We start from the raw sequence: 19,406 nt of genomic DNA on the forward strand, positions 1-19,406 counted from the left end.
AATGTAACATGGGAGCTGATGCAGTTTGAAACACTTCCTCTCCTTGTGGTGTGTGTGAGTTTTGCTTTCTGTTGGTGGACAGGTATCTGTAAAGTCCGTTCTCTTTTTCTCCTGCAGGGTGGATATGCAGCCTACAGATATGCACAGCCTGCTACTGCAACAGCAGCCACGGCCGCTGCCGCCGCTGCAGCAGCTTACAGCGATGGGTATGTAAGGAGGAATGGCAAGCTTGGTGTGCTCAGGGGTTCATGGAGTACTGCTACTCCATTTAAATACTCCTCTGCCTCATTACTCTCGCTCGTCTCCCCCCTCCTCCCCAAAAGCGCGCACACACTCTCTCTCTCTCTCTCTCTCTCTTCCTTTAGAGGAAAATGTCCAGTTGGCCATTCCAGGCTTGGGCTCTGTAGCTGTCCGGTATATGGGATAGGGCACTAAGCCTGGTTTCTCCCTTACCCCTTTGGTCTTCTGTCAAAAGAGACAACGTGGTTTTATGGTTAGGGTCAGGTACTGGAAGTCAGGAGACATGATTTATATTCCAATGTCTTTGTTCTGTGACTGTGGGTAAGTCACTGAATCACTCCATGCCTCAGTTTCCCCATCTGTAAAATGGTAAGAATTACCATGCAAAATAGTTTGACATCCTTTAATGAAAACTTCTGTATATGTGCAAGGAATTATTCAGATTATTATCAGAGTGAATGTCATAAGGTCTTTTATCTCCCTGTACAGTGAAAATTGCATATTAATTCAAATGCATGATGTGACTTTTCAGCCTTACTAGAGCTGGGGGAAAATTTTCTGCCAAAACTTTTGGGGGGTGGGGGTGTCAAAAAGGCAAATTCAGTGACACCAAAACATTTCATGAATTTGTGTTGCTTTGGCCAACTCTCCTCCCCCGCATCCCTCCCAAAAATCTGAAAAAATCTAAATGTTTTGTTTTGACATTTCAAAGTGAAAAGTTTCATTTTTGGTGTCAAAACCACTTTTTATTTTGAAATTTCCTTTGATTTTGAAAATGCAAAAACGTAAAGAAAAACACTTAAAGTCAAAACAAAAGGTTTTATTTGACCTGAAACTAATTTTTTCAAATTTTTTTGGAATTGCCAGCAAACTGAAAAATCTCTCATTTATCCCTCTCTAAAACTTGCACTCCTATCTTCATATGCTGGACAAGTCCTCTCTCTCTTCCAATTAGCTGCTGTAATCATGGCAGCTGCCCTAGTACCAGTAGTTGCCCTCCTCCAAAATCGCACCACTAGATGTAGCGGGGGCACTAAATGTGATGCCAGCTGCTCTCACCACGCTCCTGCTAATTGAGAATATGGCTTTTGTGTGTCCCCTCCTTGCAGGCCTTTCTCCCATCCCATCTCATACAATGTATCCATAGATTCTCTCTGGAGTGGGGCTGCCTCAAGCAGGTGTGTGTGTGTGTGGGGGGGGGGGGGGAACATCCCCCACCCCTTCTTCTGGTCAAAGAGCAATATCTAAATCCCTCTGTGCAGTGACATTTTTTCTTTTCCCCCTTTCCTCAGTTATGGCAGGGTGTACACAGCAGACCCTTATCACGCCCTTGCCCCTGCCGCTAGCTACGGAGTTGGCGCTGTGGTAAGTATGATTTTCTTTCTGTCCTCCTGCCATTTCTTTCATTCCTACTATGGCGAATAGCTGCCCAGGGCACAGGAGCTGCTGAGAGTCTCTATCGACCACCTTTTCTCTTTAGTCAAGAGGTCTCTCACTGCAAGGAAGCTCTCCAGCTAGTCCATGCCCACTTGTCTGTATTGCCTGACAGATCTGTTACTGCAGTTGGAGATGAGCAGTGTCTTATTGTTCTGGTGCTTAGGAGGGGGATGGGGAGAGCAAAAAGGTGATATCTGATAGTGTGGCTTTATTATTACTATTTATATGACCATTGCGCCTAAGAGCCCTAGTCATGGACCATGATCCCATGTGCTTGGTGTTGTACAAACACAGCAATAAAAGATGGTCCCTGCCCTGAGGAGCTTACAGTCTAACCAGACAGCACAGAAACAGGGTGGGGGAAGGGGGCTCACACACAATCAGAGTGAACAATGTGTTGGTGGCAAACAGCAGGTTAGTGCTGTGACTCTTTGCCTTATTTTGGTGGGTACAGTTAGGATGAGATAATTAAAAGGAAGGACGAGGGGGACATTGAAAGGAAGGGAGATGAGGGGAATAAGGAAGGGGAGAAGAGGGGAACAGGGGTGATGCTGAGGCAGAGAGACTGTGAGGGAAGGGGGAGGGTTGGAGCCAACAGCCAATCAGCACAGGGCAGAAAAAGTGCATTCAAACCTGCAGAAAGTTCTCCAAGGATACGTCTACCATGTATTGAAAAACCTGCGGCACTGAGTCTCAGAGCCCAGGTCATCTGACTTGGGATGCAGGGCTATAAAATTGCAGCATAGACGTTCGGGCTTGGGCTGGAACCTGGGCTCTGAGACCCTCCCCCCTTGCAGGGTCTCAGTGCCTGGGCTCCAACCCAAACCTGAATCTCTACGCTGCGGTTTTATAGCCCTGCAGCCTAAATCCTGTGAGCCCGAGTCAGCAGACCTGGACCAGCCATGGATCTTTTATTGCAGTGTAGACGTAACCATAAGGACCAAAGGTCTTTGATTTGTCTGTTTCTGCCCTTAACCAGCCCTGCTCTGTAGCTTTCTCCCAAGCCCACATGAGGGGAAGGGCAGAGACACACACCTAGTCCTAGTGTCCCCAGACTGTGTGGGCGGTCTCCCCTACACAATTCTGAGGGCAGGAGTACCCCCAGCTGGGCCCCATTGTACACCCTGGCCTTCGCTTTGGCTGCTTCTGCTTCTACTGGATGGAGTCTTTGGAAACTGTTGTGGCAAAGCTTGAAAGTGCAAGGCATCCTCTCACCACCACTTACCTTAACTTTAAAAACTGTGTTGCATGCAAAGAATACTAGTTCTTGGTGAGGGAGGTAGAATAAGGTCTTGTCTCTCCTGGCCCTCAGAGAGCTGCCAATGGAGCTGTTGGTCCTGGTTCCCCTTGGCACTAGAATGAGGTTGTTGAGGAGCAACACAATGATTGGCTGTGTGCAACCTGTCAGCTATGAGAATGAAAGTCAGGAAAAAATTAGGCCCTCAGTGCCACCTTTGCACCCATTGCCTTCAGTGGGTTTCCACAGGTGTCAGTGCGTGGGACTTTGTATACCATTGTTTTGTACAAGAAGGAATAGATTCCAGTTCCATCACTCAGCTCTGCAGGGCTCAGAGGAATAAAAAGTAGCAAAAGCTTATCTGGTTAGTAAAGTCAGATCTGACTCTGATACATACACCGAGCAGGCTAGCTGAGGTAGAAGGAGCCATTTTTCTGCCCCTGCATTGCTCTGTAAAGCAAAGCACAACTATATAGGAAAGATGGCAGGTGAATGGATCAAGGACTCTTTGCAGGGAACAGACCTAGATGGCTTGCTTGGCTCTCCCTAATCTTTAGTGCTTCTTGCATTCCTAAATCCCAAGGTCAATATATTTAAGGGCTCTGAATGGGAAGAAACCCCCTATAGAAAGGAACATGAGGACCTTCGAGCATTGGAAGCATTGCAGACCAACACTGAGGTGCATGGGGCTGTGGAATTCCTGGGATTGGAACAGCAAGGAGTGTTCCAGGTCAGGAGTGTGTAAGGAGACCACATAGAAAGTGTGAAAAATCAGGACGGGGGTAGAGAGATGAGGTAATAGGCGCCTATATAAGAAAAAGCCCTGAATATCGGGACTGTCTCTATAAAATCGAGACATCTGGTCACTCTAGGAGTGAGATGCTGGGAAAGAGCTGTGGTGGGGGACATGACTGGAAAGACACAGGTTAGACCAGGTCAGGAATGAGGTGTGTGGGCATCTGAGGTGAGTGGAGCAGCTTGCACAGAACTCACCCTCGCCATGTCTGCTTCCAGTCAATACTGTATCTCTGCTGTTATGAACATTGAAATGCTAGGTTTCAGAGTAGCAGCCGTGTTAGTCTGTATCCGCAAAAAGAAGAACAGGAGTACTTGTGGCACCTTAGAGACTAACAAATTTATTAGAGCATAAGCTTTCGTCGACTACAGCCCACTTCTTCGGATATCCGAAGAAGTGGGCTGTAGTCCACGAAAGCTTATGCTCTAATAAATTTGTTAGTCTCTAAGGTGCCACAAGTACTCCTGTTCTTCTTTTTATTGAAATGCTAGCGGATTCATCCAAAAAGAAACATAGAATTGTACTCGGAGATCCTTGGAGCTGTTTCGATTGGGAGATTTGCTCAACTCTACTTTCAACTAACTGGTTGTCTGTGAGGCTGTCCCACCTGTGCCTGGTGTCTGTTTTTTCTGACTTTCCCATCTCATCTGCCAGTTGGAGGCTCCAAAGGTGGTAGATCAACACCCGGACGCACTCTCTCCAATCCCTTTCATGGAGTTTTTGTCATTGCTATGAATGTTTCTCTCCCCTAGCTCCTAATCACCTTTTCTTTTCTCCTTTAACTTCTGCAGGCGAGTTTATACCGAGGTGGCTACAGCCGATTCGCCCCCTACTGAAGTGACGTGAGCTCCTGCAAGTGGGACAGCCCCCCCAGTTCATGAGGCCTGGCTATTGCAATATTTACTAGTAGAGGAACTCTATAGCAAGATGAGGAGGAAAAACAAAAAAAACAAAAGAGAAAATACTTTTTTATACCTCACTATGTTCTTTGAATATGTATTTTTCCTTTAAATTTCTGCCTTTAATTCTTTTGTTCCAAAGATTGTGCTTTTTTTTTGTTTGTTTTTTGTTTTTTTTAACTGTGGTAAAAAATAATGCATTTCCGTGTCTGTATGTTGGTGCATAGCTTATCCTACCAATCACGGAAGAGGCAATTAATGATAAGGAAAGATGTTAGGAACCAATATCATGCAATTAATTGTGGACAAAGTTACTTACCTGGGTCTGGTGCTTGGCACCTGTGAGACAGGAGGATGTGAGGGAGAGCCTCTTCCTGCTGTGTTTCTGCTCTTTGAATGGACGCGTTGATTGGCTTTGGCTGGAGAGAAGTAGTTGTTTGTATTTGAAAAGAGGGGAGATGCAGAGACTTCCAGCATTTTATCACCGTCTGACATGCACACACTTGGAACGGTTTCAGTAGTGTCAGGACTGTATAGTTGCCCAAAGACTTGGGGTATTAACTGCAGTTGGGGACAAGACTTTGAAATGAATTCTTGATATCTCTCCCTCCACACACACCTAATCCTAGTTGATTGTTGTCCACTACTGGACTGTAACTGTCTGTCCTTCCTCTGCTTTCTAAGGTCTTTCTCCTTTACTGCCCCTCTTTTTCCTTTCTTTCCTTGAGGATTGGGTGGTGTGATGCTGCAAACGTGGGCAGTAACGGCAATGGTTGAGAGTGCTTGTGTCTCGGACATCAAGGAGTGGTTAGATTTATCGAGTGTTTGCAGCTTTATGGGGAAGAAAGCTGGCTGAAGAACCCTGCATCGGTGCCACACTGAGCTGCTCTGAGGTTCAGCATTCAAAGTCCCTCTCTCTATTCACCATGAGCCACATAGGCATTGCTGCAAATAAATCATTAAAGTAGTGTGAAGACAATAAATGAGTCATGGATCAGCTGCAGGGGGACGGGAGTGTGTGTGAGGGGAAGAGAGTGTGTTTTATTTCAGAACGCTGTTCCTGAAGTGATTTTGGATAGCTCAGATGTCTGGCGGTAGGCAGAAGCCGTTTGTACAAGCTCTGAAGTCATAGGAACCTCCCATCTCCTAGATCTAGTTGGGGCCCTTAAATATTTAATCTAGAGCCCCAGTGGCCATTCATCCAGCCTCTCAGTATCCTGCAAAGAGCACCTGGACTGCTCAGTCCACATTTACACTACAGACTGTAAGATTCTAAAGCAGAGAGACTATTTAGAAGGGCTCCACGGCTCCCAAGCCCATCTTCCTTCTGCTCTTGTAACTAGAGTGATTCTTCTATTTTAAAAAGCAGGCATTTTATAGGTTGCTGCAAGGAGTAGCACTGTGGCAGGGAGCCGTTGCTCTCAACAGCTGATTTTAGAACTCAGAGGAATTGTTTCCCCTCCAGTTGTTAGTTATTGCTATACTCTCAGCAACTCTTGCAATCAAAGGCAGATTCTCTGATGCTTTATCTAACCCTAGACACTAGAGAAACAGAGAGAGAAGCACAATTCCATTTGGCTCCCTTGTCTAGCTGAATTGGTCCGGGGGTGACTTTTCACTCCCTGCAGGGCAGTGTGGGGTGTGGATTTGTAGCTAGAGCCTTTCAACTCCTGCCACCATACACTTGCTTCTCTGTCAACAGTTGATACCAGAATAGGAAACCAGATGCGTTGAACTTTAAGCATTGTAAGTGAGCAGGGCTGTCTGGGAGGTGCACTGACCCAGCCATGCACAAACACATCTTTGCTCTTCCCCTCAGCATACGTCCTCCCTGTGCCTGGCAGGGAGGAGGTGCCTGAAGTGGGAAGGATCGGGGAGACATGAGTTAAGCTAGAGACCCTAAAGCTATTGATTCTGTGGAAGAATAGCTAGAACAAGGGGACACCAAACTGCCAGCCTGTTGGCCACTTTTTTCGTTTTTGTTTGTTGTTTTTGGTTTTTTTTTTCAAGCCAAAGTTTGGTTTGTTGCAGTTATGACAATTTTTGTTGTTTGTATATAAATATTTTAGTTAGATTGAAAACGGGGTGGGGGGAGTGGGGTGTTGGGGCTTTCACAAAATCAAGGAAATGAGGGGACGGTGGGATTTTTGGCTTTTACTGGTTGAGTGGGAAAAAAAATTTTCCATTAGAACTTCTAGTGTCATATTGAAAGGAAGCCAATTTCCATCATGTGGCAGATGGGGGTGGGAGACTCCTTTCTGGAGCTGAGACGCAGCAAAAGCCTCAAACGGAGTTCATCATAGCCACACCTAGGGTGGTGGGGGGAGTGAAAACAGGATGTCTCTTTTCTTACTCTCAGGAAGGAGAAATTGCTGATGCTGTGGGGCCGCAGAGTGAGAGGGGGGACACAGCTTGCTTAGCACTGCAGTGACAGCCCCTTTCATGTGTCTCAGTTCAGCTGGTTCTGACTGTAGCTTCTGAAAGGTCAAACTCCACTTTCTCAAGAGCCCTCCTGCACCATGGCAGCGCAGCATGTGGTTGGTTGCCCCCTTTCCTCTCCATTTGTAGGGAAGGCTGAACACGCTTCTGCTTTTAAGTAGGGTCTGTGCTTGGCAAATATAACCCTGCTTAGTGCTGAGAATCTGGGTTCTTGTCACATAAGTGCCTGGGTTTTGCAGAGGGTGGGTCACCTAATGCTTTAGCACCTACTGTCACCAACTTCTGATCCACAAAGGCCAGGCCCCTAATGCATCGGTGGGGGCTGCCCTGATCTATTAATCACTGTTCAAGGCCCCTCAGTGTATTAGCACCTGGGTTTCCCTAATTCCTACTCTGTGGTGACTGGGCTGGGGGGAAACTAAGCCCTTTGCCCTGCTGACTACAGAAGTTGGTTCTGTAATTTTAGACATTTACCATCCATACAGTCCAGGTGATACTTTCCAAAACCAAGACCTCCCAGACAGCTTTTACCGCAGCTGGATTTTTGCAGCAGGGTTGCACCTATGAATTCTGTGCCATGGCAAGCAAGAGCCCTTCATCCCTTCCTCCATCCCACTTGGCAAACACAAGGACTCTGATTCCACAGATGACATTTAATGAATTAGCTCATGATACGAAGGACCTATTTCCATTCAGATTAGCCAAGCCTTGACTATCAATCTTTGAAGTATCCATTGTCCCAAAGATTGAGGAAGGCCTATATCTCCCTATGCAGAATTAATTATACTCAGGCTTTTTACAGCGATGAGTAGAATGGGGGTAGAAATGGGGCAGGCTTTTGTCACTGAGAACATCTAGTACTTTTGCCCTGTAATGATCAGTGTTCAAGAGTTTCTCTCACACAGGACTTGGCTCAGGTCTTTAGCCACTTAGGTCTGGTCTGCCCCCCAGTGTTTGTACCAGTATAACTAGTTTGGTTAGAGGGGTGATTTTAATGATATTGTTATACTGGTACAATCCTAATGTGAGTGCTGTTATATTGGTATAAAGGTGCATTATACCAGCATAGCTTATTCCCCTTTCCACAGGGGAAGAAGCTATATCAGTATAAGTCTGGCGTAGGTAAAGCAGTACAACTTTTGTGTGTAGACAAGCCCTTAGTGTACCAATTACCAACTTCTTATAACCAGCCATTTGTAGGGCAGGCAGTCATGGAGGTCCTGTCTACAGTAGCGTTCAACCATGCTAGCCAAAGCCATACTTTTAAATTATATTCTTAGATAGCTGACCTCTGTGGGGGCAGTAGTGTGGTCCAGTGGGATGGAGCACTAGGCTGCGAGTGGAGGACCTGGGTTCTGGTCTAGTCTAATCTCTACCAATGATTCTGCAGTGTGACCGTGGACAGGTCAGTTCACCTCCCTGTGCTTCAGTTTTACCTATCCACAAAGTGGGGATAGTGATACTTTATCCTCCTTTTGTGAAGCCCTTTGAAACCATGGATGAAAAGTTCTATATGAGATCTAAGTAATGTCTGAAACCCCAGTATAGGTAGGGCCGAACTGGTATAAAATGTTTATAAAAGTATTTCATAGCCTAGCAGCTTTCTGGTGAGAATCATTCTTAAATGAGGTCCTGGCTATTGTGGTTTTTTGAGCTCTGCTATGTAGGCACCTTAGGGGCTTTGCAAATCTTCATATAACCCCCTTCGACCCCAGTCCCCAAGGAGAAGACAAGTAGAGAATAGGTGTGGGGAGCACTTAGGAATTCAAGAAGGGAAAAAAATATTGGCTCTGGGGAACTCTTCTTTTGCTGAGTCCAGCTCCAAAGGGAAACCACACGAGCAGCTTGGAGAATAACTTGCTGCTTGCACCCCTCTAGTATGGCCGCGTCTGAGGAGTCCATGCCTTGGCGGAGGGGGAAGTGGTTTTTAAAGAGTGTGTTACTTGTTTGCACTGTTTTAAAATAGGAGAAAAAAAACAAACTAGTGAACAAGGTGAACATCCAATGTAAACTTCGGTGTGTTTTTATTTTGTCATGCTCTTGAAAATGTCAAACATTTTGTAGTATACACCAGTGAGACTTGATTCTTTGTTGCATAAAACACTATTTTTTGGTGATGTTACTGTCTGAAAAGCTCCTCCCTCCTTGTCCCCACCCTACTGATCTCTCCCCCCCCCCCCCCAACTTATTTTATTCTATAATGAAATCACCAGTCGACAAGGCATGCAGGAATGTGATAGCCAGAGTATGAAATGGGGCCCTTTCCAAGTAGGATTTGGGCATCCTCCAGGGTGGAGTCCTTCCTGTAGCTCGCAGTATGCAATGTAACACCCCTACCCAGAACACACACAGGTTACAAAGCAAATTGAACTAAGACGTCCAAGGCCAGAATCGGTTGCCACCACTAACAGTGGAGGGGGACATTCCAGAAGTGTTGTGACCACCTGCAGTTGTTGTCCTACCCATGTTTCTGGCAGCAACCGGTGAAAGCTTACACAGGAAGATGACAAATAAGGTCAGTGCCAGTGCAGCCAGTCGGCAAAGACTGGTAGCAGAGTAAGAATACATCAGCCAGAACCTTGCCTTTAAGGGAATTGCTGATGTGTAAAGCCGTCCACCTGAGTATTCATTTGGCTGGCAATCTGCAAAGTGCCAGTAATCTAAGGATTGATTCTAAAGCTGGTCAATAAGTCTCTCTTTTGCCAGATTTTTTTTGGGGGGGGGGTGGGAGGGGGTCAGTTTGTTGCTTCCCTGAGGAGTGATCTCGTTAAGGGAATCTGGCCTCCCACATAAATAGTCTCAGCTTCAGTCACTTTCTTCTATTTTTCTCTTGACAGTATTTTTTGTGTGCGCGCGTGTTGTAGTTTTGGCAGCTGGGTTTGGCTGCGTTCTCAAGTGACGAAGTAATCCTCTTTTACCCCAGGGCATATGATTTGTTTTTCTTTTTATGTTATCAATTCTGCTTGTAAATAGCTGGAGCAAAAAAAAAAAAAAAAAAAAAACCTGGGGCCGATAGCAAACGAGAACCAGGGCTGTAGAGCGATATGGAGCTGGTGGAGAGTTTACTGACCTCACGGGCAGATCTGCCTGAGACTTGGAGCTTTTCAATGCAAGGCTAAAATTCCACGGAACCTCCAGTGGCAACGACTGACTTCGCCCCTTCATGCAGTCTCCCCACCACCTTTCCATTGCCAGGTACCCTCGGGACATAGGATGCATCAAAATTGGATGCTTTCCTCTCCCCTGGATCATTTCCTAGGACGCCCAAGCTGCTTGTTCAGGGTCCCATTTCTCTGCTGACTCTGGAGAAGCAGTACCTGCATCCCGGGGCTTTGTGACCGTCTCTAACTTCTTGCCCCCCCCTCATTAAGTATCATATTGTATAGTAGCTTTCAGACCATACAGTATTCATTGGGTTACTCCTATTATTATCAAGTAGCTGGAATTGTGAAGGTCGGAGTAGTTAGATCTTTAGCTTTTATTCCTTTTTTTTGTATTACTATCCATGTGTATAAATTATTGATCATGTTGCTGGCTTTTATAAACTCTAAGCAAGGGAGGAGCCCTTCCTCACCCTTTGCAAATGGTAATGAAGCACTGTTTTTAAATAAAAGAGAGAAACACCAGTCGGATGTGTCCTGAGTGTTTGTTTATGGGTTCTCTGTGGTGAACATCGTTGGTTTTCTTGCCCAATTCCCCTTTGCAGAAGAATTTCACTGTTTTCACTTTTGAGGGCAGAGAGGCTTTTAAAAAAAAAAAGATACATGTAAAGCTCAGGTAAGTCAAGCCGAGAATACTTCCAGACTACAGGAGAGGCGCTCTCTCCGCCCTGCTGATGCACCTCAGTCCTGACCTACCAGGTTCATACATTGGGCCCCCAAAGCTGTCCGTATCTCCCAGTCCTCTTCTACAGCACTCCCTGTTATCCATATCCTGTTTTCTTAAGAGCAGAAAATCCCACTCACTGTGGACATGATTTGAGACTTTATTTCACCTATAAGTAATCCACATCTGAACCCCGTTTTAGAGGGTAAAAAGCTAATATTTCAGCCCACAGCATCTTTAGGGCCATTTGCCTTAAACCTGTGTACCCAGCCACCCTGCCATTTGTGTTAGCATGGCCTCAGCACATGACTCAGAGTCAGCAGTTCTAGGTTCTAATCTTGGCTCTGCGTAGATTTCCTGTGGGAGATTGGACAAGTAATTTTAAACTCTCTGATCCTCTTTGCCCGTAAAATGAGGATACCTATTATCGCACACAAGTGTTGAGGTTTAAATTCATTCATATTTTATAAAGTGCTTTGAAATACTGAAATGAAAGACATCATGCAAGTGTATTATTATTAGCCCTTGAAATAGATGCGTTTTCCAGGCTAATGATCCTAAGAATGAGGGAGAAATAATAAATCATAGTGCTGGCAGAATTACGTGTAATTGTAGAAGCTGACAAGGGAGCAAAAGAATACAAGGAGAAATCTGTGGCCAGCAGCATTAAGGAAAATAAGGAGTATTCTGAAGTACATCAGGAACAAAAGGAATGCTACCAAAGGTATTAGTCCATTTCTAAATGGAAATAGTAGAATTATCAATAGTAATGTAGAAAGGCAGAAATGTCCAATAAATATTTCTGTTCTGTGTTTGGGCAAAAGCCAGAGGATGTATTCATATCATTTAATGCTCAACTATTTTCCATTCCACCAGTAACTAAGGAGAATGTTAAACAGCAGCTACTAAAGTTAGACTTCTTTAAATCAGGAGATCCAGATAACCTGTATGCAAATGTTTTAAAATAGCTGGGCCAGGAGCACTCTGGACCATTAATGTTGATTTCTAATAGGTCTTGGAACACTGAGGACGTTCCAGAGGACTGGAAGTTAAGTCAGTGATGTGTCAGTATTTAAAAAGGGATGACCCAAGTAAGTGTCAGCCTGACTTTGATTCCAGGTAAGATAATGGAACAGCTGATACTGGACTTGATTAATAAAGAAATAAGAGGGTAAAACAATTCATGCCAGTCAACATGGGTTTATGTTGATATCCTTTTTCTTTATATTACAAATTTGGTTGATGAAGGTGGTAGTGTTGGTGTAATATGCTTGGACTTCTGTATGGCATTTGACTAGGCACCCAACTACATTTTGATTAAGAAACTAGAACAATACAAAGTCAACATGATACATAATAAATAGATTTAAAAACTGGCTAACTGATAGGTCTCAAACAGAAAATCATTACTGAGCAGGCGTGTTTCTATTGATATCCCACAGGGGTGGTTCTTGGCCCTGTGCTATTCAACAATTTCACCAGTGACCGAGAAAAAACATACAAAATCAATACTGATAAAGTTTGTAGATGCCCCAAAGATTGAGAGTCATAAATAATGAAGAGGACAAGTCACTGATACAGAGTATTCTGGATTGCTTGGTGAGCTGGGTGCAAGTGAACAATATATGTTTCAAATATGGCCAAGTATAAGGTCATCAAGGAATAAAGAATGTAGGCCATACACAGTGGGGGACTCTTATCTTGGAAAGCAGTGACTTTGGAAAAGACTTGGGGGTGATCAAATACTCTGGCCAAAAGGGCTAATGCTAATCCTTGGCTCTGTAAACAGGAATCTCGAGTGGGAGTAGGGAATACTGTGTCCAGTTCTGGTGCCCACACTTCACTTGAAAAATTAGCAAAGGTTCAGAGAAGAACCACAAAAACAATAAAAGGATTAGAAAACATGCCTTATAGTGATAGACTCAAGGAGCTAAATCTGTCTAGGGTATCCAAGAGAAGGTTAAGGGCTGAGTTGATCAGTCTATAAGTACCTATATGGGAAACAGAAATTTGATAATAGGGGGCTCATCATCTAGCAGATAAAGGTATAACAAGATCCAATGGATGGAAGCTGAAGCTAGACAAATTCAATATTGAAATAAGGCACATTGTTAAAAAAATGTGGGAAATTAATCTGTGGAACAATTTACCATTGGGTTGTGGTGGATTCTCCATCACTGAAATTTTTTTAATTAAGATTGGATGCTTTTCTAAAAGATCTGCTCTAGTTCAACCACAGCTATCGGACTTGATGAAGGAATTAATTTAGGGAAGTCCTATGGCCTGTGTTAGGCAGGAGGTAAGACTGGATGATTGCCATGATCTCTTTTGGCCTTTCACATCTATGCATCTACTGCACTGAGATGCCAACTCTTTAATAATAGGTGATGGACTTGCTTTCACAGCACTTTGGTGCTGCTAGTCTGTCCTCTAGTGGCTGATTGAGAAAATCACAATTATTCCTGATAACAGTGATGGCTCTGAAACATTTTGGGACCCAGTGGAGAGCACCCTTTTCTTTTTTTCTTTTCACAAATAGTGTTTCTGTTCTGAGAGCCCCATTCTGAGAGACAAAAAGCACTGACTTTGGAGCACTGGCCGGGGGTTATTTCTTTGCCCTATTGGGTTTATTTCCCATGGCTAGTCTCTCTCCAGACTGGTGCGTAGAGACTGGGTGCATTCTGCACTGTCATGCCACATGTTCCAGGTTCACTCTCCAGTTCTATTGTCTCAACCTCTGGCTTCATGTTGGCTCTCAACAAACATTGGGTTGTATTGTTTGCATTTCATTAGCTGCGAGGGGCCCCAGTTAGAAGGTGGGCTCCATTGTGCTAAGTACCATCCAGACAGAAATGGATTCTACCCCAAAGAGCTTACAGTCTGCAAGAGAGGGCAGAAGTGCACTTGCAAAGACATACTGGGAATTCATGTCTAGCTTAGCAGGTTGGAGGTACACACCATCCACCAGCTGGCGTTTGGAAAGGCCTGTTCAAGAGTGAGTGTGAAAAGGCCCGGGGTAGACCTGAGGAGAGCATTGTTTCTAACCATGCACACTCTGCTTCTGTTACTCTTTGGTGAAAGTGGAGGCGGAAGCATTTTCTTGACACCCAAAGCGCAGTTGCCAATATCCCAAGATGTGTGCCAGAAGGCAGGAATTGACCTTTTATGTTGACAAATCATGCAACAGTTGGCTCCTGCTTTGCTGTGAGCTGATCACCCTTGGAATGGTCTCGAGATTTTGTGCACACATGGGAGAGAGAAGATGTGCAGTGCCTTCATTGAGAGCAGCTGTCCCAGTTTGTGGGTACTTTGTCTTTTTAAGGACATGCTGAGTGCTGCACTCTAACTTTAGCACAACGGTATGGATTGACTCGGCTTGTTTTATTAATGGAAGGATATAAATACATCTGTTTTGCATCTGCCTTGTTCTTCCATGTGCAAATGGCAGGCTTAGTCCCGACTCTCTCTGGTGATTAAACTCACCATCTTTTCAATCACAAATCACATTTCCATGTGTCAGTAGGAAATGTAAAGCTACAAAGTCACTTTGCTCGGCAGACTGTAACTCAGCCAAGAAGCCACTGATTTTGTGGAGCTCTTTAAAAATATCTTCACTTAATCTTTGTTTATATCAAATTATCTTTTCCATGAATTGACAGTTCTAGCACAGCCGATGCACTAAACCTCTTACCCATTCCGCACTATTCCACCCCGTCCCCTCGGGCTCAGCTCTAAAAACCCTAGATCTTTGAGTTAAAAGCAGCAGTGCTTTTTAAAATTTTTACTACTACTTGGTTCTCCTCTGTCCACATAGAAGGAATTCAGCCTCCATAAATATCTCATGAAATTGATCAAGTACATTTCACATGTGTGACGCAATTGACAGGTGTGTTGCGAGCAAGACACGAGAAGTCATTCTTCCATTCTACTCTGCACTGGTTAGGCCCCAACTGGAGTATTGTGTCCAGTTCTAGGCACCGCATTTCAAGAAAGATGTGGAGAAATTGGAGAGGGTCCAGAGAAGAACAACAAGAATGATTAAAGGTCTTGAGAACATGACCTATGAAGGAAGGCTGAAAGAATTGGGTTTGTTTAGTTTGGAGAAGAGAAGACTGAGAGGGGACATGATAGCATTTTCAGGTATCTAAAAGGGTGTCATAAGGAGGAGGGAGAAAACTTGTTCACCTTAGCCTCTAAGGATAGAACAAAAAGCAATGGGCTTAAACTGCAGCAAGGGAGGTCTAGGTTGGACATTAGGAAAAAGTTCCTAAATGTCAGGGTGGTTAAACACTGGAATAAATTGCCTAGGGAGGTTGTGGAATCTCCATCTCTGGAGATATTTAAGAGTAGGTTAGATAAATGTCTATCTGGGATGGTCTAGACAGTATTTGGTCCTGCCATGAGGGCAGGGGACTGGACTCGATGACCTCTCGAGGTCCCTTCCAGTTCTAGAATCTATGAATCAGAGGCCCTGGTTCTACAGAGCACAAAGTCAGTCACATACTCAACAGCTCCAGGGGTCGCAGCATCCTCATCATGTGAGGGGAGATGACACTCTCCCATGACTCAGGAACAACATTGACCGGCTGTGGAATTAGCTGCAGCCTCGAACTCTGTGACTGTTCAGACATAGGGCTTTTGAGGGGAGGGTTGAAAGAAAAGGGGGAAAAAATGGGGCAACCCACCCAAAGCTTACAAAAAATGATGGTAAATATGGCAGGAGACTCCACATTTGTGGATTTTACATATTTGTGTCTCAATGACTCAAGTCAGGTAACCCATTTTATATTTAAAAAGGAGCAGGAAGGAAGCAGGGGCAGGGGTTCTAGCTGCCAACCTTGCAAACTCCCCGTGGGCTCTGGCAGCCAAGCAGAGCTCTTTATGGCTGTGATATAGGCAATCACTATTCTAGTGTATTAGAATCTAGTTAAGAACACTGTCAACAATGTGTGAACCAGAGTCCAATCCAGCTTGCTGTACCCTAGTGTGTTGGCTCTGCAGGGGGAGCAGCAGTAGAAAGATGTGAAAGCTTGATGAAGACAGAAAAAGGTCTCTGAAGACACACTGAGGATCAAATCCATCTCTGATGTAATTCCAATAACTACAGGGGGGACGGATAGCTCAGTGGTTTGAGCATTGGCCTGCTAAACCCAGGTTGTGAGTTCAATCCTTGAGGGGGCCACTTAGGGATCTGGGGCAAAACCAGTGCTTGGTCCTGCTAGTGAAGGCAGGGGACTGGACTAGATGACCTTTCAGGGTCCCTTCCAGTTCTATAAGATAGGTATATCTCCATATATTATTACTATTTACTGCTAACTCTAGTGACTGAGGCTATGTCTACACTACAGATTGTCAGTATAATTTACGTCACTCAGGGATGTGAATGATCCACACCTTGAGTGACATACCTTATACCGACCTAAGCGCCAGTGTAGACAGTACTATGTCAGCGGGAGAGCTTCTCCCGTCAGCTTAGAGCATCTTCACCAGAAGAGCTACAGCGGTGCAGGGCCCTCCCCATCAAGTAGTTGTTGCTGGCTATTACTGGACAGCTATGGGCAATATGAAATTTTCCATTGCAGCTGCATATTGTCAATACCCTCAAGCCCCAAATTGGGCACAAACTAATGCTCTAAGCAACTGATACATTTTCGCCCTCGATGGAAATGCTGCTGTAACACTGAGTGCTCCAAGACGTAAGCCTGAATCCCCTGAAAACACAATAGTGCCTTGGGAGCCAAATGCAAGGTTTTCCCTTCCCTCCCACCCCTCCTACACACATCCCTCCTACACACACGCCTTTTCAGGCCCCATACTTCTTGTACCCTAGTCTTGAACTCCCAGATCCGTCCAGGCCCTAAACTCCCCAGAACCTCATGAACACCCCGGGGCGAAATCCTAGCCCCATTGAATGCAATGACAAAACTCACATTGACTTCACTGGGGCCAGGATTTCACATGCTGTGCTTTCCCTACCTGGACCTTGAGCTTTTACAGCCCCTGTTCCTGGCTGTGTGCTCTCATGGGCACAGGCGCTGTGCTCATAGGTCCCGTCCCTGTTTAGACCCCAACCTGTGATGGTACCCCATCCCTCCCCTGCCAACCAGGGCCCATACCTCCTGCTTCCATTAGCTGTAGACCTGTGCTCCCAAGCACAACCCCCACATTCTGCATTCCCAGGGCAGGAATTCCCTATACAGCAACAAACCTTATATTTTCTGTATTGTGAGTGTTTGCACATGGGCTCCTTGCTGATGAAGAACTACGTTTTTTCACCCTATTTCTTTGGAAAGTTAATTCACCTGAGACTTGTGGTCTTGGATTTGGCCCAGGTACTAGACCGGGGGTCGGCAGCCTTTCAGAAGTGGTGTGCCAAGTCTTCATTTATTCACTGTAATTTAAGGTTTCGCGTGCCAGTCATACATGTTAATTTTTTTAGAAGGTCTCTTTCTAGAAGTCTATAATATATAACTAAACTATTGTATGTAAAGTAAATAAGGTTTTTTAAATGTTTAAGAAGCTTCATTTAAAATTAAATTAAAATGCAGAGCTCCCCCGGACCGGTGGCCAGGACCCGGGCAGAGTGAGTGCCACTGAAAATCAGCTCGCGTGCCGCCTTTGGCACGCGTGCCATAGGTTGCCTACCCCTGTACTAGACAGAATGGCGCAGCCATTTTGAAACCTGAGGGATCTGGAATGACCTCTTGAGCCATTAGGCAAATCAAGGACATTTTAACTACCACAAGCCATCAGGAAATTTCTCCTGCGTTTGCCATAAAGTCTCAGATTTGCCAGGTAAACTCAGGATCCCAATAATGTGGGCATGCACAATAGACCGATCGGGCACTGTACTTCCCAGAGTGTGGTGGTTTTGTCCCAAGTTGATACTATGTTGTTGTTTTCCGTCGAGTTATTGTGCACATATGCATTCCACTGTAGGGTCATGGAATGTATGTGTGCACAATACATCCTGCAAAACATATCTTGTGAGTAACCGATTCTTGTTTTTTTTGCATTAGCAGTCCTGGGTTTTCACACGTTGTGATAGGTGGTGTTGCCATGTGGGTGTGTACCTCTGAGTGGTGATTCTTTGTTCCTCAGTCTAGCACCTGCCTTCCTTTACCAGAGCACCACTCGTTGGAAAAATCTTTAACTTTGTCTATTTTTTAAATACCTCCCTTTTTTTAAACCAAGAATTTTGCAGCAAGTTCAGTGGAAAATGGTGCCCTAGAGAGAGAAAGGAATTAGAGGCTAAATTTAGAGCAACTGGAAGCAGGTGAAACTATACTGCCTTTGCTGGAGCTACATCTAATTCTAACAGTTGGAGTTGTGACCACAGCTGCTGAAATTCTAGCAGTGCTCTACATTTCCAGCGGGTACATTGGGCTAACAGCAAGAGCCCAGCATGCTCAGCAGTGGAAGGTATCAAGCAAGCTCCTGCTCTGTTTACCCAAGTTGGTGATCAGGTGTGATATCCTGATGTCTGCCTCAACATGAAGGGTGCACACTATGTATCATCACTGGGTGGAGAAGCGCAAAGTTTCCCTTGGAGTGAGTGAGGTACCATTTAGCAGCAGAGTTTGGCCTCTTTGTCGTCTTCCTGTACAAAAGAGCTCAACTAGCTTGTTAATTTCAGTACATTATGTAAGGAAGATAGAACAGGGAATGAACTGAGGCCAGTATGTACAGTTAAGACCATGCATAAGTCTGTGCTGGATTGGAGCCTTGGGGCATAAAGCAGACAGGGAAGAACGTTTATTTTCAGACTGTTTTCAAGACCGCAGAGGGAAGGGTCAGGTCCTGTCACCTTCTCAAGTCAGAAATAATTGTTCCTTTAGGAGCATTCAAGTTTACATGTCCTTGCCTCTGAAAGCAGGTGGGTGTCCAAATCATTAGCTATTTCAGACACTGACGTTCCAGTGCTCACCATGTTATTTTTGAACAACATTGTAAGGGAACCAGCAGCTCTGATTTTTGTCCATTTGATTATAAATTTGTCAAAAGCACAAAAGTCTCAATAAATGGCAATAGAGGAGGGGACTGATGCTTTTGGTGGAGAAATAAAAGGAGACTCCACCCGCATGTCACATTACTACTGTATTCCCAGACTTAGTACCTTGGATACCCTGATTCTGTCTAATAGTGACTGCCATGGATCCAAAAGCTTGTCAAAGAGAAGGGGCATCCTTGTCTTGAGTCACAACCTGGATTAAAGGGGCTGGGGAAAAATCCATTACTGCCTATTACAGCCAAGGCCTTAGTTCAGCACTAATGAATGCAAGAGCAAAATGTAGCTCTCCAAATCCACATTTACAGGGTCAAATTCTGCTCTCCGCTACACTGTATAGATCTAGAATAACTCCAGTAATTTCCATGGAGATACTTTGGCTCCACACCTTGCAGCTAAGAGAAGAATCTGGCCTGTCAAGTTAAAAGTAGTGGCGCCAACCCCATTCCACCCTGTTAAAAGCTTTGCCAGGCATGAGAAGAGACTCCACGTTTTGTGAAATTAGACACTGGTAGAAATTTTCAA

The 19,406-nt window shown here is 44.8% G+C and overlaps 1 protein-coding gene across 20 annotated transcripts in view; it reads left to right on the plus strand.

Moving 5' to 3' along the window:
* Positions 1 to 10,674, plus strand: part of RBFOX2 (RNA binding fox-1 homolog 2) — a 252,347-nt gene extending 241,673 nt beyond the window's left edge. For 19 of the 20 annotated variants that reach the window (XM_054032407.1, XM_054032385.1, XM_054032330.1 and 16 more), the window contains 3 exons: positions 118 to 206; positions 1,533 to 1,605; positions 4,502 to 10,674. In XM_054032407.1, the coding sequence (XP_053888382.1) occupies positions 118 to 206; positions 1,533 to 1,605; positions 4,502 to 4,546 (207 nt within the window). In that variant the 3' untranslated portion in view covers positions 4,547 to 10,674. Of the gene's footprint in view, positions 1 to 117; positions 207 to 1,532; positions 1,606 to 4,501 lie in introns of those variants that run through there. The other variant, XM_054032400.1, reaches the window with a different exon arrangement.
* The last annotated feature ends 8,732 nt before the right edge of the window (positions 10,675 to 19,406 follow it).

The sequence above is a fragment of the Malaclemys terrapin genome, chromosome 1, assembly GCF_027887155.1.
Source record: "Malaclemys terrapin pileata isolate rMalTer1 chromosome 1, rMalTer1.hap1, whole genome shotgun sequence".
Classification (NCBI taxonomy): Eukaryota; Metazoa; Chordata; order Testudines; family Emydidae; genus Malaclemys; species Malaclemys terrapin.